The 21,745-nt window shown below is 43.9% G+C and overlaps 1 protein-coding gene across 2 annotated transcripts in view; it reads right to left on the bottom strand.

The window, feature by feature from the left end:
* The window catches only part of LOC147641794 (protein LEO1 homolog), a 68,081-nt gene that overhangs the window by 42,774 nt on the left and 3,562 nt on the right, over positions 1-21,745 (bottom strand). For both annotated transcript variants that reach the window (XM_086799745.1, XM_086799754.1), the window contains exons 2-4: positions 18,732-19,081; positions 16,052-16,175; positions 15,758-15,955 (exon numbers count right to left, since the gene is read on the bottom strand). In XM_086799745.1, coding sequence (XP_086655871.1) covers positions 15,758-15,955; positions 16,052-16,175; positions 18,732-19,081 — 672 coding nt within the window. The remainder of the gene's footprint in view (positions 1-15,757; positions 15,956-16,051; positions 16,176-18,731; positions 19,082-21,745) is intronic.

Raw genomic sequence — 21,745 nt, 5'->3', positions numbered from 1 at the left:
ATGCATCTCTCTCTACGTTAGTCCATTTGAAGACGGCCTTCTTCTTTGTCAAATCATGCAAAGGAGAAGCAATCCATGCAAAGTGCCGAATGAACCTGCGGTAGTAAGAGCATAATCCAAGAAGACTACGGATCTCATGCACCGAACTTAATTCTGGCCAATTCCGAATTGCATCAATCTTTGCAGAATCCATCCGCACTCCATCTTTGGACACAATATGCCCAAGATAATGTATCTCTGACAAGAAGAACTCACTCTTCTTTGCATTTATGAAGGGTTTATGCTTATGGAGCTCTTCAAAAACAATAGCCAAATGAGCTTTATGCTCTTCTTCGGTCTTCGAGAAGACTAGGATGTCATCAAAGAAGACACCTGTAAATTTCCTGTACCCACGGAATATGCGATCCATCATTCTATTGAATGTAGCCGGGGCATTTGTAAGACCAAAAGGCATAACAAGATACTCATAAAGCCCAAATGCTGTCCTGAAAGCAGTTTTGTGTACATCCTAAGGGACTACACGCACTTGATGATATCCACTCTTGAGATCAATTCGGTTAAAGCATGCCGATCCATCCAACTTGTCAAGGATGTCGTCTATGCGTGGAATCGGAAACCGATTCTTGATGGTAAGCTTATTCAAAGCTCTATAATCCACACACATACGAAAGGATCCATCCTTCTTTTGAACCAAGAGGACGGGTGAACAATATGGGGAAGAGCTTGGCTGAACCAAACCCTTCTCAAGAAGCTCATTCACTTGCTTCATGATCTCCTCTTTTTGGGATGCACTTACACGATAGGCTGGCCTATTAGGTGGTGAGCTACCCGGCACAAGATCAATGCGATGATCTTCCGGTCGTACAGGTGGTAACTCATTTGGTAACTCATCAGCAAAACAATCATTGTGCTCTTGCAAAAATTTCAGCCTATCATTACAAAGAGTGTTTACATGTATATTAGTTTTCTCAATAGGATCTCGTACAAAAATCAAGTACGCAAAAATACTCTTTTTCATTACTTTCTTAATTTGTACATGAGATACAAGGGGAATGGTATCACCCTCTTCACCAGCATCAATTACATGTTCTCGGCCTTTATGTATGAAGGTGATCCTGTTAGTCTTGTAAGCCTTGCACGGATCAATACGTGTATGCCAAGGCTTTCCAAGCAATACATCACAGCCATTCAAAGGCGCCACAAGAAAATCCTCATGATCCACATAGCCTTGAATGTGTATGCGCAACTTGCCAAAAATAGGCATGACCTGCACTTCTCTACCAACAAAGGCAGCCCCTGCTTCAATTTGAGGACCCATGTCCTCCACTTCAATACCCAAAGCAGCTGCCATCTGAGTGGATATGAAATTCTCCGATGCACAATCATCAAACATGAACAAAGCGGGTTGATCTTTGAGCTGTCCCCAAGCTTTACATACAACCCTATCTTTGCTATCATGTGAAGTGTTGCCTTGCACATCCGGAACCATATGCACATTAGGCTTCGGTACATTAGCATTTTCAGCTTTGTTCTTCTTATTTGGGCATGCTCTTGCCATGTGCTCAGTGCTGCCACAAGTAAAGCATTTGCCTTCACGCATATATTGCTCCTTCTTCTCAGCACTAAGACCAAAGTTTGCCGGCTTATAAGGGCGCTTGTTAGCAAACTTATTTTCAGCTTTTGGACCTAATTTGGCTTGGTTTTGGTCCCTTTTAGGTGGCTGTCCATCATTTTGCAGGTTTTGGACAGCCCTCTCTTTGCCTTGAAACGAGGGTTTAGCCTTATTGGATCGACTCAATTTGAGTTCCAATTGCTCGGTGGCGGTGGCGGCTGCGATTAATTGGTGTAAGGTATGACCAGGATACATTTGTAATCCCGCTTTGTACACGGGTTGCAATCCCGATTGAAACCTTCTCTTCCTTTCCGCCTCGGTGACATGCATAAATGGAGACACCTCCAAAAGCACTTTCCAAAACTTTTGTACATATGCATTTACCGATTCCCCCTCATTTTGCTTTACCCAATCCCACTTCATTGTTATCTCATTCAATGCATTGGGAGGCAAGAATAGAGCATAAAACCTCTCCTTGAACTCTTCCCATGATCTAACGGGATTCGGTGAGAGCTTCTCCGTGAGCCACCAATGGGCAGCAGTGCCTTTCATGAACATGCTTACATGCCGGATCATGGATTTCTGAGTGAAATCCTCATCACTGAAAGCAATATCAAACTGGGCAATAAAAGCAAGTGCCTTTGATGCATCATATTCCCCATGATATGTGTCAAATTTCACAGATTTGTCTCCGGCTTTGAAGTCACGAGACTTTGATGCATGTGTGCATCTCAACATGTTTTCCCCCATGTTTGTCCATTGGGACAGCTCCTGTGAGACTGGCATCATTTTTGGACCAAAAGGTGATGCATAAGGCATAGATACATGTGCCCTGTAAGCATGAGGCATGGCTGGCCCCTCAACATGCATTGATACATTTTCAGCCATAACTTCTCCCTCACGAGCACACTCGAAGGCATGAGTGGCATGAGAGATACGCGGAATACCTGCACCAACAGAAAATTGCAGCCCATGTTGCATGTGTTGTGCATGTACATTTTCAGCCGGCAATGGCATTTGACATACATTTTGACCACTGCCATAAACATTGTATCCTTCACGGGCTACATGAGGTATTCCTGCATGGCGTGAAGTCACTAATTGTTCCTCTCCCATCGCATGGAGGTTCATCCTCTTAGACATAAGTTCTTGTTCGGGCACCAGTGGGGATTCCAAGACATGTGGGATGGTTGCCTTTTCTGCATAGGCATCCTCGGTACGAGCCAAGTATGCACGTGCTGCATCCCTCGGTTGCATGTGCAACTCTTGAGCAATCATTGCCATTGCATGATCCATATAAGATTCAGCTTTCTTGGCCTTCAAACGATCATGTACCAATGGATCCTCGCGGCGATAGAGATTCAATTCTTCTTGTTGTGCATGGAGAAGAGCCTGCATACGAGTAAGTTCAGCCCTCAAAACTATGGACTCTTCTTCTTGCATCTTCTCTTTGCCACACGGGACGGCTGTCCCACATATTCATGTTCCCTATTGTGCACCACATGAGTTTGCTCATCCTGTAAAGCATTGCAGGCATGCATTTCATTGTCCCTGCCTCTTGTATTAGCATCTCCAACATTCATTGTATGGCTGTCCATAATGTTCTAAGTGTAGAGATAGCTAGTGTTCACGATGATCGTCTCTCACGATAGAAGTGAAAGAGAACCGTATGCTCTGATACCAATGTAACTTGGTTGAACACAATGCTAATCAATACACTTAAATACACTAAGATTTGAAGGACACTTGCTCAAATACAAGAAGTAAAATTGCTGAATTTGACAAGAGACACACAATGAGCCGGAACGGCCGACCCCTCCCTTGAGTAAATTGTATTACTATTGGAGAAATTCAATACATAGCTTCACGGGCATCCATTGCCAAATCCTCCATGCCAATGCATATGAAATTCAGCATTTAGAAAACAATGGTATGTCGATGTAGATCACCAAGGAGCTGCCTTGATGCCCGGCCCGACTTCAGTGCCCATATTCTCTACCATTGGCTCTATGTTCTACCAAGCAAGGTAGCAACATCTTCAAGAGCACATAGGACAAGAGAAATACTACACAGGGCGGCTAAACAAGGAGTCCTGCCCTTCTACTGAGTAAGTAATGACAACACATTGTCCAATTAGCTTACCAGTCTTCATAGAAGTTGTTGCAAGCGGAAGCCTTCGCGTTGGAAGCTTTAGAAGTGTTCATATCTTCGATTTGCCGCAATCCTTCGCGACAAAAGTCTTCAAGAGGATGAAGGGAACCTTGGGAAAGCTTCCCCTATGGTTCAACTTGAGAAAGGAAGGCTGAAATTAGGGTTTTCAGCAAAAAGACCAGAAATTACAGCAAAAATGAGAGCTGTTTTGCTGAATTTCAGTCATTGGGAGTGAGTAGGAGAGTGATTAGCACTTGGAAACACTCTTGGAGGCTTGGAAAACACCCTAGCAAGTTGGGTATGGCTATGGAGAGCTTGGAAATGGAGAGAAATGGTGGAAAAACAGAGTTTTCAGCCTCCAAAAATCCTCATGAAGAGAAAACACGAATTTCTCTTAATAAGTAAGTGAATTGGGTCCAATCAGGTGAAGGGACATGGGGAGATGCCCATTTATGAGTAAAAGGGGAGGATCAGGTCCTGGACATTGAGTCTTGTCCGCCTCGGGACTTCAGTGAGTGTGAACTTGGAAGAGGTCATAATTTATAAGTGACTTTTGGGCACCCAAACTTTAATGAAATGGGAACGCACTCACTTATAAATATTGGCTAAGTCCTAAGGGCTATTTGAGCCTAGATCGGGAAATACTTACCACCTGTTCACATGCCACACAACCATGTCAGCAAACAGTTTCACACGCACGGTTCACGAGCGGGCGTCCCCTAGCCCGAAACTACACATAGGTCATGCAGGCATGAAAACAGCATGCAATTTCATTTGCAGGCAAGTACATAAAGATGCTATGCAATGCAGCATTAGCATGAGCAATTTCCGTTCATGAAACCATATAAGACCAGGCGTTTCCAGGCAAGTATATGCAATACCAGACCCAGTGGAAAGCCAATCCTCCAGGAGTTTCCAGGCATGTACACAAAGGCACAAGTCCCAGCGGAAAGCCAAGTCCTCCAGGCGTTTCCGGGCATGTACACAAAGGCACAAGTCCCAGCGGAAAGCCAAGTCCTCCAAATATTCCGGGCATGATAACCAACGGAATATCATATCCAACTATACAGCATGACATGTGTCAATCACCTGCATAGGCATATTCCATAAGCCATGGACACCAATCCAATATGTACATAGTGTGAAAGCAAGAGTGAACCATTTGGGTGGCCAAATGGTGACACTATGCATGTGATTGACACGTGTCATGCTGTATAGTTGGATATGATATTCCGCTGGGACTTGACGTTATCATGCCCGGAATATCTGGAGGACTTGGCTTTCCGCTGGGACTTGTGCCTTTGTGTACATGCCCGGAAACGCCTGGAGGATTGGCTTTCCACTGGGTCTGGTATCGCATATACTTGCCTGGAAACACCTGGTCTTATATGGTTTCATGAACGGAAATTGCTCATGCCAATGCTCCATTGCATAGCATCTTTATGTGCTTGCCTGCAAATGAAATTGCATGCTGTTTTCATGCCTGCTAGTTCCGGGCTAGGGGACGCCCGCCCGTGAACCGTGCGTGTGAAACTGTCTGCTGACATGGTTGTGTGGCATGTGAACAGGTGGTAAGTATTACCCAATCTAGGCTCAAATAGCCCTTAGGACTTAGCCAATATTTATAAGTGAGTGCGTTCCCACTTCATTAAAGTTTGGGCACCCAAAAGTCACTTATAAATTATGACCGCTTCCAAGTTCACACTCACTGAAGTCCTGAGGCGGACAAGACTCAATGTCCAGGACCTGATCCTCCCTTTTTACTCATAAATGGGCATCTCCCCATGTCCCCTCACCTGATTGGACCCCAATTCACTTACTTATTAAGAGAAAATTCGTGTTTTCTCTTCATGAGGATTTTTCGAGGCTGAAAACTCTGTTTTTCCGCCATTTCTCTCCATTTCCAAGCTCTCCATAGCCATACCCAACTTGCTAGGGTGTTTTCCAAGCTTCCAAGAGTATTTCCAAGTGCTAATCACTCTCCTACTCACTCCCAATGACTGAAATTCAGCAAAACAGCTCTCATTTTTGCTGTAATTTCTGGTCTTTTTGCTGAAAACCCTAATTTCAGCCTTCCTTTCTCAAGTTGAACCATAGGGGAAGCTTTCCCAGGGTTCCCTTCATCCTCTTGAAGACTTTTGTCGCGAAGGATTGCGGCAAATCGAAGATATCGACACTTCTAAAGCTTCCAACGCGAAGGCTTCCGCTTGCAACAACTTCTATGAAGACTGGTAAGCTAATTGGACAATGTGTTGTCATTACTTATTCAGTAGAAGGGCAGGACTCCTTGTTTAGCCGCCCTGTGTAGTATTTCTCTTGTCCTATGTGCTCTTGAAGATGTTGCTACCTTGCTTGGTAGAACATAGAGCCAATGGTAGAGAATATGGGCCCTGAAGTCGGGCCGGGCATCAAGGCAGCTCCTTGGTGATCTACATCGACATACCATTGCTTTCTAAATGCTGAATTTCATATGCATTGGCATGGAGGATTTGGCAATGGATGCCCGTGAAGCTATGTATTGAATTTCTCCAATAGTAATACAATTTACTCAAGGGAGGGGTCGGCCGTTCCAGCTCATTGTGTGTCTCTTGTCAATTCAGCAGTTTACTTCTTGTATTTGAATAAGTGTCCTTCAAATCTTAGTGTATTTAAGTGTATTGATTAGCATTGTGTTCAACCAAGTCACATTTGCCTTACGGGGAGATCCTGGAGGCTTGACAATGGTATCAAAGCCAACCCTAGCACACAAGAAAGAGAGGTATGTTGTTGGCATTGTTTGTGTCACGGAAAACGAGGTAAACTCTCATCATTTCTTTTGTAAAACCGTCTTTTTATGACGTGTGTGAGAGAGGTGTTGATGACGACTGCAGGGCTGAGGCATGCAAGCGTGGTTGAATGTGTGCTTTTGAATATGGGAAGAATTTTCCATAGGCTTAGCCCAAGGTTGCCTGGCTGCCATGTGCAGGCCAGCCAAGTAGGGCTGCTATGTGCAGGCGCCATAGGCTAGCCCTAAGGCTGGTGAGAGGCTGCGGTGAAACCCCACAGGGCAGCCTTAGGGGTTACTGTGTGCATACAGGTCACAGTAGCCACAGGGGTGCTGAGTAGAGGTCATCCGCAATAAAGCAAGGCCAGCATGGTGAAGAAGTGCAGCATAGAGAGAAGAAAAGCATGCTATCGCATACTTGCTACTATATGAGCAGGCAGGGGCCCACGTGCAGGCCACCAGGCAGCCACAAGAAAGCGAGGTAGGCGGCAGCAGCACGTGGGGGACAAGAAAAGCGGCAGCTAGAAAAAAGCTGGCCACCAAGAAAAGAAAGCATCGTTTTTTTTAAGCTTCATTTTTATTTCATTTTTTTATCGATGTTTGGGATTTAAAAAAGATCAGTCGAGATTAGCACGCTGTTTTTTTTTAAGAACCAGGTACGTTTCTTTTAATGAAAAAAAAAACACCTACCTTCCCGAAACTGATGGCGCGCATGGGGGTCCCTTACCTGGTCGCCTGTGCTACAAACATGGGAAGGACTGTCGATGGCACTTGTGAAGGGCTGTTGGAGTCGACCAGGGTTGTCAGTGGTTGTAGGGATCGTCGGGGCTCGATGGGGCTTGTGGCAGCCCACATGGGGACTGTACCTTGCTGATGGGCACCTCTTTGGGGTGAGGAAGCCCAAGTTTTTGGGGCTGTTTCCCATGCAGCCACGCAGGATTATGCCATGGCACGGGCATGCGCGTGACATCCCCTCCTGCTAAACTTGATGACGAGGTGGACACTCTGTCATCCTTCCTCCCTGGTCTTCTGACTTTGACCTTCTACTTTAACTTTGACTCTGACTTTGACACTTCGTCTAAACATCTTCCACTTCTAATCTCCACTTCCAAGTCTTGCTAAAGAACTGAGCAACTGTTCCACTGCTATCTCCATGCCTGCTATTCCTTTCCCTTCACACAGTAGCGGGTCACCTGTCAGAACTAATCATGCATGTTGCTAGGCCTTTGGAACTAATCTGAGAGCTTAATGATGTACTGGTTCTGAGTACCTACCCTTAAGGAATGCTTTCCTCTAGCTTCACCTGTTGCGGACCACTCCATCTACTACCCTGATTGCATTCTTCTTATGGATCTTTGCACCTCCTTGGGACTTGCTTAGTGGCTGAGCATGAATGCTCTTATACCAATGTTGCATGTGCGGAAACCTTGCTGTATTGATCCACATCCCTGAGCCTAATTAAGAACAAGATACTGATCAAACATGATTAAGACACAAGAGAGAGAAGAGGAGAGAAATAGTCGGTATCAGGATTTTCTGTATTTATATGGTACAAAAAGGTAGACATGAAAGTCTGTACATTATCTAGGCCCTTGGTTATTGGTATTAGGGTTTGCGCAGGTACAACAGCTATGGAGGTTCATAGGAAGTGAAAGCCATGGCTATGGAGCAGACATAGAGACAAACAAGTTAGAGAGAGAAAACGATGCTAGTGAGAGAGTGAAGTACACGACTTGCTTGATTAATTTTCATGAAGTACAAGTACCTTTTTATAAGTACAAAGGTTGCCTGTGTGACATGACTGCATGTCATAGTACACGCAAATATCTAGATATTATTTGTGACTCCTCTAAGAGGTAGTTCATACACAAACACATAAGCCTTCTAGAGGCTATTCACACATAGGTAAGACCTTGATTCCCAACAATCCCCCCCTCAAGGGATTACCTCATACTGTGTCTGTCACGTGCATCCCGCACTTGGATGCCACGTAGACATTTCTGTACAGAAGGTGCAGGACCTGGGATGGTGAACTGGTCCCATGTGAGCCCAGTCCGGGACGAGTCAGCCAGGGATCCATCTCAGTTGTCCGAGGTCAGGTGTGCATTGTCCTGCACAGGAGTCTAAGGTCGGGTGTGCACTGTCTTGCACATGAAACAGTGCCAGTCCACGCTATGAGTCTCCCTCTAGAATGATGTCAGTGATTTTGTGTATCTGGTATGGTACCGGATGCCAAATCACTGAGTAGTTAGTGTTTAGGACAAGGGGCCAGCCCATAGGGCTACCCCAGATCTTAGCGTGGGCATGGGAATGGTGTGGAGCCACCCCCATGAGGGCCAAGAAGGCCCAGGCTGAACCCACCAGCCATGGAGGGGCTGTGGGATAGCCCTAGGGCAAGAATAAGGCAAATTCCAGGAGTTGACAGCCTTTACATGGCTGTAGGGCAAGTATGGGGCAGCCCATACAGGCTGCCCAGCCCTTGGAATGTGGGCAAAGGCTGTGCCCAACCCTCTGGAAGCAAGCGCATGATGCCCAGTCATCTAGGGAATAATGCGCAGCATTTTAGGTGATTTTTCCAGCATTTAATGCTGTTATCTCAGTCGTGGGAGACATTTAGAACTGGCCGCCTGTTTATCTAGTAGTATAAATAGTGGAGGCCACAATCCCATTCAATCATCTCATTTATTCACCAAGAGCTCAAGCAAATCAAGGGCTAGACAAGCCAAGGGAGTTGCCAAGCAAAGGGGTGGAGAACTGAAGGTCAAGGGCAAGGATTTTCCAGCCAAGAAAGGTCAAGAATTCTGTATTTTCTTTTCAGATTCACATCATTCTAATAAAGCAAATACACCATCCGTGGTGGGGACCCTACAGAGGGTAATTGGGACCCAATACTGTGCCCTCTCCATCTCTCCCTCTCTCTCTCTATTTTCTGCACTTCTCCTTTCAGTTTGTGCGTTAATTTCCGTCGCGAAAAAGAGCGCTGAATTCTGAGTATTGAAGTTACCGATTCTTCTCCGAAGCTTTCGCATATTACGGTGGTATCAGAGCCTACTTCAAGTACAAAGATTCAGCAAAGAAACCAAAAAAAAAAAATTCTCGCTCGTGTGGTTGGTTTTTAGACGCTGGTGGACTACCCCTTTCGGAGTGACTCCTGTCCCTCAAAGGACGGTTGGTTTTTAGCCTCCGGAAGCCTCCGGACGTCTCCCACATAGATAGTGGATGGTCAGATTGCGTTCCGGAAAGGAAGTGCATTTTCCTGCTATGGCGAGCTTCGACGACGAGAGAGGCCAAGAACCATGGGACCAGAGTGCACCAGGCAGCCCAGCTAGGGCACCGGGCTTGAGTGTCACAGACATGTTCCAGTAGATGATGCGAGCAATCGTAGAACGAACAGCTAAGTTGGATGAGCAGAAGGCGCAGATCTTGGCTCTGGAGGAGCGTACCCGCTCTCCAGCGTCACGTTTTCCATCTCCTCCTCCCTCTCCTTCCGTATCCCAAATACCAGATCCTCGACTCAAGAACCCTCTCACAAGGTCACCGCCGCAGCCAAGCTCTTTGCTTGAGTTACACATGCGTGCATTGGAGATCCGACAACGAGAAGACGAAGCCATGCGACGCGTGGAACACGAGCGTTACCTCAAAGCATTGGACGCCAGATTGAAACCGGCAGCGCCCTCGAATCATTTTCCCGAGAAAATGAACTTCAGTAAGTATAATGGTAAGCTTGATCCCACAACTCTCTATTCATGGTTACATCAATTTGAAGCTTACTTTGCCGCAGTTAGGAAAACAGATATGACAGAGTGATCTTAGCCAGTTGGTACTTGAAAGGTGAGGCCATTCCTTGGTGGACTCACTGGGCTCATGCCCACACCAGATTAGGTATGGCAACTTATGTGTGGGACGAGTTTGTCCGCGACCTTAAGCAGCGGTTTCTACCGCCCCACTACCTTGAGCGACTCGAAGACGAGTTCAGGGGAGCACGTCAGAACGCGCAACCAGTCCTTATCTGATAAAATTAGAAGAAGGGTTAGAGATGTGTACCTCAGGAATGTTGACATTGGTGGAAGTACCTCAGGAATGTTGACAAGATGTTTTTGCTTATATATATGTTGAAGGGAGTTGGTCGGCCATTTGTTGTTGCTGTCAGCCTACTACTGGACACAATATATTCATAAATGCTCTTTCCAGCCAAGAAAGGTCAAGAATTCTGTATTTTCTTTTCAAATTCACATCATTCTAATAAAGCAAATACACCATCCGTGGTGGGGGCCCTACAGAGGGTAATTGGGACCCAATACTGTGTCCTCTCCATCTCTCCCTCTCTCTCTCTCTATTTTCAGATTGGGGATTTTCCAGCCAAGAAAGGTCAAGAATTCTGTATTTTCTTTTCAGATTCACATCATTCTAATAAAGCAAATACACCATCTGTGGTGGGGGCCCTACAGAGGGTAATTGGGACCCAATATTGTGTCCTCTCCATCTCTCCCTCTCTCTCTCTATTTTCTGCACTTCTCCTTTCAGATTGTGCGTTAATTTCCATCGCGAAAAGAGTGCTGAATTCTGAGTATTGAAGTTACCGATTCTTCTCCGAAGCTTCCGCATATTACAGTGTCAAGAATAAATCTAGGTCATGGTTTCTCATGCCAGTTTTTTGATCAAGGATAAATAACACGACTCTTAGTTTCGCATGCTAGTAATGGGGTCCCTTGGGAGTAGTACACACAAGATCAGGTCACTGATACAACTAAAAGAAAGAACACACAACACAGCACAACACATATTTTTTGAACTTTAAAAAGCCCATTCATCAACAACAAAGTTGGCCTCCTGTGTGGAAGGCTTTATCTCCTAGGTGATGTTTGCAGCTTCCTTTTTGTGGTAGCAATACTTCTCATTGTGGTTGTTTTTTCCACAATGTTTGCACGGCTTTTTTGAGTACCAGTCTTTTTCTACATGGTTGTTTCCGCCACAAAGGGAACACTTTGCATCTTTGAAGTTCTTTCTTGTAAAGAAGGAGTCGTCTCCTCGTACTGACTTGTTCTTGAACTTCTTTTCTTCTTCTTTGAAGGGGTTGATGACTCCTTCCAAGGTAAGGTTTCGGAGATTCTTTAATGTCGTGAGATGAGGTTTCCGTAGGGATCATCAGGCATCGATTTGATCAGGACTACTACAGCCACATCCTCTTCCACCTTGGCTTTGAGTGCAGCAAGCTGGTTCATCAGGGATTTCGTTCAGTTCACATGAGCATCAAAGCTCTCATGTGACAGCATCATCAAACCATAGAACTCTATTTGAAGGAGACTTTAGAGTTCTTACCCTATGCTCCAAAGAGTTTATCCAATATTTCATAAGCTTCTTTAAAAGTCAGGAGATCAATGACATGATGTATGAAGTTGTCAAGCAGGCCAAAGGCTTTCTAATCTCGGAGCTTCCAAGCTCTTTGGGCTTTGCCTTCAGCTTCAGGCATCTTATCCTCCCCCTCAATGAAAGGCCAAAGACCTTCACACATCAAGCTGAATTTCAACTTGGTCTGCCAGGTATGAAAGTTGTCTCCATCAAACTTCTCAATGAACAGATGTGCACCCATCATGATGGATTCAGGGAGTCTTAGCTCTTATAGATGATGAGCCAGTGTCTTACCCTTATAGAGATGGTGCTAAATGCCCAAATTCCCAAAAATGATTTTCAGCTTATGAAACCCTAAAAATTAGGGTTTTCAACCAAGGGCCTTTTTCAATTTAATGGTCTAGCAAGGAAGAGCATGAGCGCAATGCCATAAATGTACTTTGAATTTTGAAAAAGATAGCCCAAAATTACAGTTTCTGAATTTGGGGGTTTTTGAAAATGATGCTGTAGAAGGCTAGAGCATCACTTTAATGCTTCATATATGCATCCAATTTTAAAAAGGGATGGAGTATTGAAATTAATGCTTCAATTAAGCAAGATTTGCAGAAAAATCGTAAAAGCCCCAAATTTTTATTTTCCTGATGCTCCCTCTCCAGCTGTTTTGAATTATCGTCCAGTTGGTGTGTAGTAGAAGCACGGTAATTACTCTCTTGTGAAACGACGGGCTGTAGTTGAGCCTTATGCTAAAGCTTTTGATAAGCTTATGCTAAGGCTTAAAGCCTTAATGGCTCACACGTGACGAATAAGGCAGCAGCTGGGCAACACATGGATACAGAAGCTGTCATGTGCAGTCGGCGCTGGTAGACAGAGGCGAGCAGTTCTACAAGAGTCAGATGCACAAGCAAAGGCAGCAACAGATGACTTGGCGGACTGTGGCATGTGGGTGCAGGCAGATGACACGAAAGATGCACATAATGGAAGATGGCGGACAGCAGCAAAGAAACCTTGCTCTGATACCAAATACTGGTATTAGGGTTTTCACAGGTACAGCAGTTATCTCCATAGGAGGTGAAAGCCATGACTATGGAGCAGACAGAGAGACAGACAGATTAGAGAGAGAAAACGATGCTAGTGAGAGAATGAAGTACACGACTCGGATCATGTGACACTTTCTTGATTAATTTTCATGAAGTACAAGTAACTTTTTATAAGTACAAAGGATGCCTGTGTGACATCACTGCATATGTCATAGTACACACAAATATCTAGATATTATTGACTCCTCTAAGTGGTAGTTCATACACACAAACACATAAGCCTTCTAGAGGCTGTTCACACATAGGTAAGACCTTGATTACCAACATTGGTCAACCCCTTAGGGGTGACCTCTGGCCCCTACATGACTTATACTGACTTCTACAATGATGAATGACTGAATTATGCTCCATGAATGATACAAATGATGTCTTTGCTTATATATATGTTGAAGGGATCTGGTCGGCCATTTGTTGCTGCTGTCAGCCTGCTGCTGGACACTATATATTCATAAAATGCTCTTTAACATGCTGCGCTTGCTTCAATATTTGCCCATGTGTTGGCCAACACTTTGATGCCTGGCCGGCTGCCTATCTGGGCTCCTGCTGGCTGCCGACAGGTCACCAAAGACCTCCATGATGCTTATGCTGATGATGCTGATGATGATATTGATGATGATGCTGTCCTACATGCTATCCTAATCAGGGATTATGATGTTCATGCTAAGGATTATGCCATGGAACAGGCATGCACTAGAGCAAAACATATATGAATCATATCTACCAATTAGCTATCCTAGAGCAAAACACATATCCATAGTCCTCGGATAAATCTTAAATGTTTCCTTGAAACAAAATTCAAAGAAAGCAATCCACACTTCTCCTTGTATGCCCCAAACAAGGGTTAGCCGTATATCCTACTTTCTTAAGCTAAATCAAAAGTAAATATATATTTCCTCAAAATACTCAGCTTTGTTTTTGCCGAATTCATCCACAGTCCAGTCTAGCAACATATAGTCTTAAAGATCCTTATGCTTTAAAAATCCATGCAGCATTTGACTTGTCAGCTACTCAACCATAAATCACCTTTCTGGACGCTTTTTTGGTAATCTCAGTGTCTCCCCCAGTTTGGTATATGTTTGGGGGTTGCTTGTAATTATTCTCATTTATAATTTACTTTCCTTAAAGAACAAATTTTCACATCCTTGATTGTTTGTTACTGACGGTCAGGAGTAGAAATTTTGGATGCACGATCCTTTGGAGATAGTGATTCTCATTGTAAAGCAAAGATCAACAAAAGGGAGTACTGGGCTTTAAAAAAAAGAGTCACGAATAAGAGCCAAGGCATTGCAATGCTTAGAGCGTGCACCTAACGTGATTACTACTGTGGATGCCAAGAGGAAGAGGCTAGGTTTGTAGAGTGTTTGCAAATCAGGTTTCAAAAAAAAGAGTCACGTGGTTGCCCCTCTCTTTCTCTTGCAGCATAGACTATGAACTCGCTGACCATGCTTAATAGGACTGGTGCAAGTGTGGTCCCCACTTGTGATCTTTCTCTTCCTTATAGACAGAAGGACCACTGTAACCCGGAGGACTAGGTCCTTACACAGACTTTTTGTACACCATCAATGCATAAACATTGAATACAGCCATGATCACAAAAGTCACAAAGCTAAGAATGAAAGATATCCACGATGCTGAAAATAGAGATATGTGCAGGGACACCACATTGGGGCCTGAATGGGCCAAACCTCCCCTTGAAATTCTTTATTACCAAGGAGTATTTAATCTTGTACAAGCTTTGGGGGTTTCCCTCTCTGGGACAACCAGATTATCCACAGGTACAATGCCCATAAATGAACCATATACAAATGGGCTATAACCCAAGCCCAAAACACTAAATAAACATATACTATGGGTACTGATCTTCCCCAACTCGTAGGTTTTCATAATAAATCCGATCATTGAGCCATAAAACCAAAACCATTTGCATATTATAAAACTCTTGCCCATATGGGTACTCATCTTCCCTAAAATATAGGCCTTTTTAATCACATGAATTTTTATCCAAAATAAAAACTCTGCTGAAAAAATTGAAGTTACTTTAGCACTTGCAAGATACCAAATACCCAAGGGAAAATGCGCATGTACAACTGGTACAGCCCATGTACTATGCAGGTACAGTTGGTACATGTGGAACCGCAGGTACAGTGTGATCATCAACAGGTACAGGTATGAGTACAGTCGGTACAGTACAAACAGCAAGTACACTTCGTACATCTTAGGGTGCAGCTCATACAGAAACCCTAAAGATAGATGGTACGGCAGGTACAAATAGCCAGTACAGATTGTACGAACGCAGTACAGCAGTTAACAATATCAGTTCAGAAGAGCGCATAGAGAAAAAGGTGGTGTTCTCATAGAACCAGCTGCTTTTTTATGTGTAATAGTAAGTCACCAAAAGGGCTCCACAGGTTTACATAGACAGCAGTAAAGAAAAAAAAAATCCCAGAAACAGGGTGTAAAGTTTCCTCCAAGAAAATGTGCATGAATAATTAACAAGCCATCTTAAGTTTTGTTTGCATTACATATGTACATTCATATATACATGCATTCTACCATTCATACATGCCTGCATACATTACATTGCATACCATACATACATGCATTAATTGCTCATGGGTGCATTAAGATGGTTGCTCCAGATAAAAATTGTATGATCTTTCACTGTTGAAAAGTAATCATCATGCACGCACCAAAGACTTGAGAAGAGAAAAGAAAGCATTAAATTATCATAGATGCACACGGTTCTTTCAACTTAGGATACATGACCAGCTGACCAATGTTTACCTTATCTGCAGGCCCAGGAGGGAGGCAAAAGGGAATATCAATCTCGAGAGGAGGACCAACTGGTTTCTCTCGTGCTCGACGCTCTGCTGGTTGCTCTTCATCAGAATCATATGGCTCTTCATGCTGCTCTGCATCCGGCACTATATCCTCTGGTCTTATACCTCTTTGCACACTTGCTTCATCATCTGATGCACTCATCTACACATAGGGCAGTAGAAGAATAGCATCTAACTAATCATTTCCAACCAAACAGCCCTAGCCAGCAGTAGTGTTTCAGAGCACTAAGCCCCTCACCTCTTCCCGTACTTCAGGACTGCCGTGTGGGTCATCTGGTTCTTGATCTTCATCATCAGAATCACCAAAAACATCACGCATCTCTGCAACTCCATCAGCTGCTTTACTATCGTAACCTTCATCACTATGTAACGATGGTTATAATAAGGAAAGCATGAGGAATTTGTGAGCCATAGAACAAAATAAAACCAGTTTGATAATCTTCAGAATTAGAGACAAAAGGCTTCTTAAAAAATAGTTGGCTGCATGTAGTGAAGGCAAGCCAGAGGGAACAAAAAGAAAAGTCTACTCAAGGGTACCATGCAAAAGAAATTTAAAAAACAAGGCTTTCTAGGAACGTTGAAAGCAGCTAATGAGCACATTTAGCAGCCACGTATGTCCAGGAAACGTAGAGGTCACTAGAGAATGGCTCTATTGCACAGAGGCATACTTTAGTGGCAACTGTGCCTACATCCAAATTCTGAACAAACCAGTGGTCACATGTTAGCCAAAATCCACTCTGATGAAGGGGATGGAGGCACAGTATTGACCCAAAATTTGATTGTGTGACAAAAACGTCAAGCTTATTGGCAGGGGGAGGAGGCATGATAGGGCATTCAGGATCTTATATAATGAAGGCTACAGATCTGTGTGGAAGCTCTCGAAACGAAAACTAGAAACAAGCATTCAGACAGAGATCAAGAAAAACATCTACAAGATTCTCCAGCATAGATATGGGTAATATGGGTATAACATGGCAGATATTTGCTGATGCACTGCCACGAGACCGAGGACATGGACATATTGGTGGAGCGTGCATACAAGATGCCAGTCCCTGAAGCCATAGAACTAAAGGAGCCATTAAGACAACTGCTAGAGCAAGGATTCATAAGACCCAGTGTTTCACCTTGGGGTGCGCCCGTTCTCTTTTAGAAAAAGAAAGATAGAACGTTAAGACTTTGTATTGATTACATAGGATTAAATCAGTTGACAGTCAAGAACAAATATCATGTCCCTAGGATTGATGAACTTTTGGATCGGTTAAGTGGAACCCAAATGTTCACAAAGATAGATCTCAAATCTGGATATTACCAGATCAGAATTAAGGATCAAGATATCCCCAAGATAGCCATCAATACTCGATATGGGCATTATGAATTTACAGTCATGCCATTCGGACACTCACAAATGTCCCAGCAAATGTTTAATCGCCTCATGTAGGACATTCTTAGAGAATACTTGGATGAATTTATTCTTGTCTTCTTCAACGACATCTTGGTATACTCTAAGAATGCAGTTGACCATGAAGATCATGTGCGTAAAGTTCTAGAGATCCTAAGGAAGCACCAACTCTTTGCAAAGAAGAGCAAGTGCACTTTCTCTGCTGACCATGTCTACAAATATATACTAGTGAAGGGAGGAGGCTTGACAGGGCCTTGAAAGTCTTATACAATGAAGAAGGAAGCTGGTAAACCATTAAGGAAGCTCTAGGAATATCCTGGAAGAACCTTAATACAAAATATCTAGCGAGAAAACTAAAAAAATATCTACAAGATTCTGGAGAGTAGTTATTTGTATGGCATAGTCGATACTAGCTAAGATGGAAGAAATTTCTTGATGGCTGCTACAAAGGGAGGCACATAGATATAAGGTGATAACACTATACCACAAGAAAGCTCTTGACAAGGGGATTACAATGAAGCATGCCCCTAAACCAAATTCCAAACTATGAGCTGATATGTAGTATGTACAGACAAGTGAATATTATGGTTCTCAATATCCTTCCTGTTTTCTTGAACTCCAAGTGCATACATACAGTTTTGAAAATTCTAACAGGTGAGTGGCTTTGTGAAGATGTCTGTTGCTGCTCTCCAGATGGCCACTTTTTTCTTCTCCTGGGTGGTAAAGATAGTTCCATTGGATCTATTCGTATATCTGTAAGTAGCCATCGAGTTAGATTGTCACATGCATCATTCTTAGACAAGAATGCACGTGTGGGCAAGCAGACTTCCGCTTAGGGTTAAAGCAAGCATGTCTTCAATAGGTTGCCTGCCAATCCAAGTTAATCCTGACAAGGATGTAACACATAAGGGTTTAGGGGCAGATTGCCATTGGGACCCAGCACTAGTTTACTGTGTATACTTCTCTCTCTCCCTTCTCTCTGTTTTTTATATAGTTAATCCCATTGTCTACAGATCTCGGATTTTTGACATTCCGTAAAGTAGACCGATTCCACAAGGCTACATGATGCTGCCCCTTTTTTTAAGGTCAATTGGACTCTGTTATGGAAGTTGTCTACTTGGACACACCAATGGTGATCGGTCAGTGGCCAGCAATGGTGGTCTGCCCAATTGACATTGGCTACCCTGTTTGTAGCTCAAAGACCAAGCTTTGTCTGCTCACATGCTCCTGTTATTCTTCACTCCTCCACGCTCTCATAGTGCAGTGCTGATTGCCTCAAGTGGTACATCCTCTTTCTTGGCAGTGCTTCTTACATCTACCCAAGTGTTTCCTCTCATTGGCCATCTGTCCTCCCTGTTTTCAAGGTCCACGTACCTGTTAGTCTCATCTAATCTAGCCAGTAGCCCATGCATCTCAAAAAGTATGCATGAAAACATTTATACTTAAAAACTTGAAAAAAAAAGTCCCATTCAGCTTGCTCATTAGTACTACACATATCACTTGGGGAGAAAAAGTTTACCTTTGCTCACGGACTTGTTCTACTTCATCTTCTTCCTCCTCTACAGTGCGACCTTCATGGAATTGTTCTACTTCATCTTCCTCTTGTTCTAATGCCCGACCACCCTCATGAGATTGTTCAGAGCCACTGGCACTAACTTGCTGCCTTACCCCCCTTCTTTCGGTAGTTATGGACCTCTTTTGCAGCTTACCTGGGTCAACTTCATCATAGCTATGATCCACATCACTATCTTCTCTCTCTGCTTCACTTTCAACCCTTTCTGCTTCACTTTCCTCCCTCTCGAGCTCGCTTCCAGCTCTTTCGCCTTCACTCTCCACATCAACTTGCCCACCACCTTCCACCTCATCATCCTATAAAAGTTAAGTGCAAGGGAAACACAATATTAAGCATTTCCACTTTATGATATAACATTAAAACTTGTACATAACAAGAAATGTAAACCTAAAATTTAAAGACTTGAAAATCCATCTATCAACTTAATTCTAAGGACTCAAATGACCCGCCTGTCATCATCTGCATAAAGTGACATGTAAAGCTGATCTACAGAATAATGGTGAACAGTATCAATACTTCTCTCCTACTATGCACTCCAACCATTTTGCTAGTTCGAGTAGGTGGTGACCAGCTGTACTTCATGATCTTTTCATTCAAGGGTGTGTACACCCCAACAACTATCAATGAAAGCAAGTATTCTCTCAATTTGTAAGCTTAAACATATCCTGATCTTATGAAGCTCTATATAGATATATTATATGCCTTTGTATATGTATGTACGTAGGTACATGTTTATATATATATATATATATATATATATTATATTATTATATTATTTCTCTCTCTCTCTCTCTCTCTCTCTCTCTCTCTCTCTCTCTCTCTCTCTCTCTCTCACATGGCTCCCCACAGGTACCCGAGGCTTGCCTTGGAGTCCTCGACACAGCTAGCACTCAAGGGCCACCCTGGAGTAGGGTATGCCTGAGTTCTCAAGATACGGGCTCCGCATGGACTGCCTCCCACCCCTTCAATACAATTTGGACTCCCCTTTTCTCCAGCTCTCTCATGAGGACACCAACCAAATTATCCGGTTAGATCTTCTCAGCCTCTACACCCATTGCAAATGGATCATACCTTCAGAGCTCCCACCGAAGTTGCACTTCTACAAAGATCACTTCCTCAAGCTCACTGAGAATAGATTAATCCAGCAGCCAGGCTACCTGAGTGTTCATGCCATGCGGATTGCGATCGGTCAGATACAGATTTCGTCCCACCGCCTCACAGCGGAGACAAGAAAAGCCGAGTCATTCTTCAAAGCCGGGTAGCACGGAGACCCAGGGAGGAGAGGATTTACCGATTATGCCACACAAAGATTGAGATTGAGGAGCATTAAATATGTCACTGCCCAATATACTATGAGATCTGCGAGAGGTTTCAATGTCTGTTCCATGAGGGATTTCGCCCACTCCCCACGATCACTGACTTCCCAAACCAGCATTGCCTAGGGCTCTTCATGCTTGAGCTCCACAGACATGGGCACCGAGGACGAAGGGTTGGCCTTTTGACACCCTAGTCAACCCAGCACTTATGTATGCAGCTCCCTTTTGGGAGCCAGATATTTTCCTGGCAGATCGGCAGTTCATAGAGAGTCCTCAGATCATGATGCTATCACGGATGATACACAACAAGCCATCTGTTCCCCACCAGATCATCCAAGCAGAGTTTGTTGCAGATCCTATGTTGATGGACCGACTCCCTCCGTTTCAGTATGATCCAGATTCCCCATACATTAGGCTTACGCATGAGGACAAGAACCGGGTGATCCGATACGATCTACTGGGGCTATACACACATAACACGTGGATCACACCGATAGGCCCATTGCCTACCAAGATGCATATCATTTCCTGAGATTCACAGCATATGGTTTCATATAGCGACCAAGTTATTTGGATGCCTTCATGTCCCATGCTATAAGGATAGCCATTGGCCAGCTTAGGGTATCATCCCATAGACTAAGGATAGAGATTGGCAGGGCTAAGCAGATATCTAGAGAGGACAGGACATGTAGACTGTGTCAAACGGGGATTGAGTCCGAGAAGCACTATGTTTGCCAGTGCCCACTCTACTATGAGATCAAAGGGAGATTTCATTGTCTATTTAGAGAGGGCTTTGGACCCTTATCCCGAATAATGGAGTACCCAGATCAGAGGTGCCTTGGACTCTTCCTACCGGAGCTCAGCCGACACTTAGAGTCACTACATAGAGATCCTCTCTCCCAACAGCCCTCGTTTCAGCTTACCATCATAGTTTTTTCCAGCCTACATAGGGACAACTGACACTACATAGAGGCCAGAATGGGCCGACCCCTCCCTTGGAGAAATATAACATGTACAAGCTTTGAGGGCCTTACTCTCCCCATGGGAGATGCCGGATTATCCATATACAATCATGAACCTATCCTTCATCTAATATGGCTATCCAACATGTCCTTCCATAGGCACACAAACATGTATAACAGCCCACATGGCTCTTCCATACGCGCATAAACTTGTATGACAACCCATATGACTCTTCCACGAGCACATAAACCTGTAAACCAGCCCATGTGGCTCATCCATGAGCTCATAAACCTATAAACCAGCCCATGTGGCTCATTCATGAGCTCATAAACATGTATAACAACCTGTATGTCACATCCATGAGCGCCAAAACCTGTAAACCAGCCCATGTGGCTCATCCATGAGTGCATAAACTAGTATAACAGCCTGTACATCACATAAAACCAAAAATTTCAGCAAGCTTTAGGACTGTTTTGCTGAAAAACAGACATCCAGGGTGTGCAAGATGGTGTAGAGTAGTGAAAATCATCTTCCCCAAGCTGGATATGGCTATGGTGGGCTTAGAAATGAAGAGAAATGGAGAAAAAATCAGAGTTTTCAACCTCCAAAAACTTGCTTGAAGCTCAAACTCGCCCAAGAGATAACTCTCTCATGTTCAAATAAGCAAGAAAATGCTACAAT

Source organism: Cibotium barometz, chromosome 1, assembly GCF_041138505.1.
Source record: "Cibotium barometz isolate CiBa-2024 chromosome 1, ASM4113850v1, whole genome shotgun sequence".
In the NCBI taxonomy this organism is placed as follows: domain Eukaryota; kingdom Viridiplantae; phylum Streptophyta; class Polypodiopsida; order Cyatheales; family Cibotiaceae; genus Cibotium; species Cibotium barometz.
This window is presented reverse-complemented; position numbering and strand designations above follow the sequence as displayed.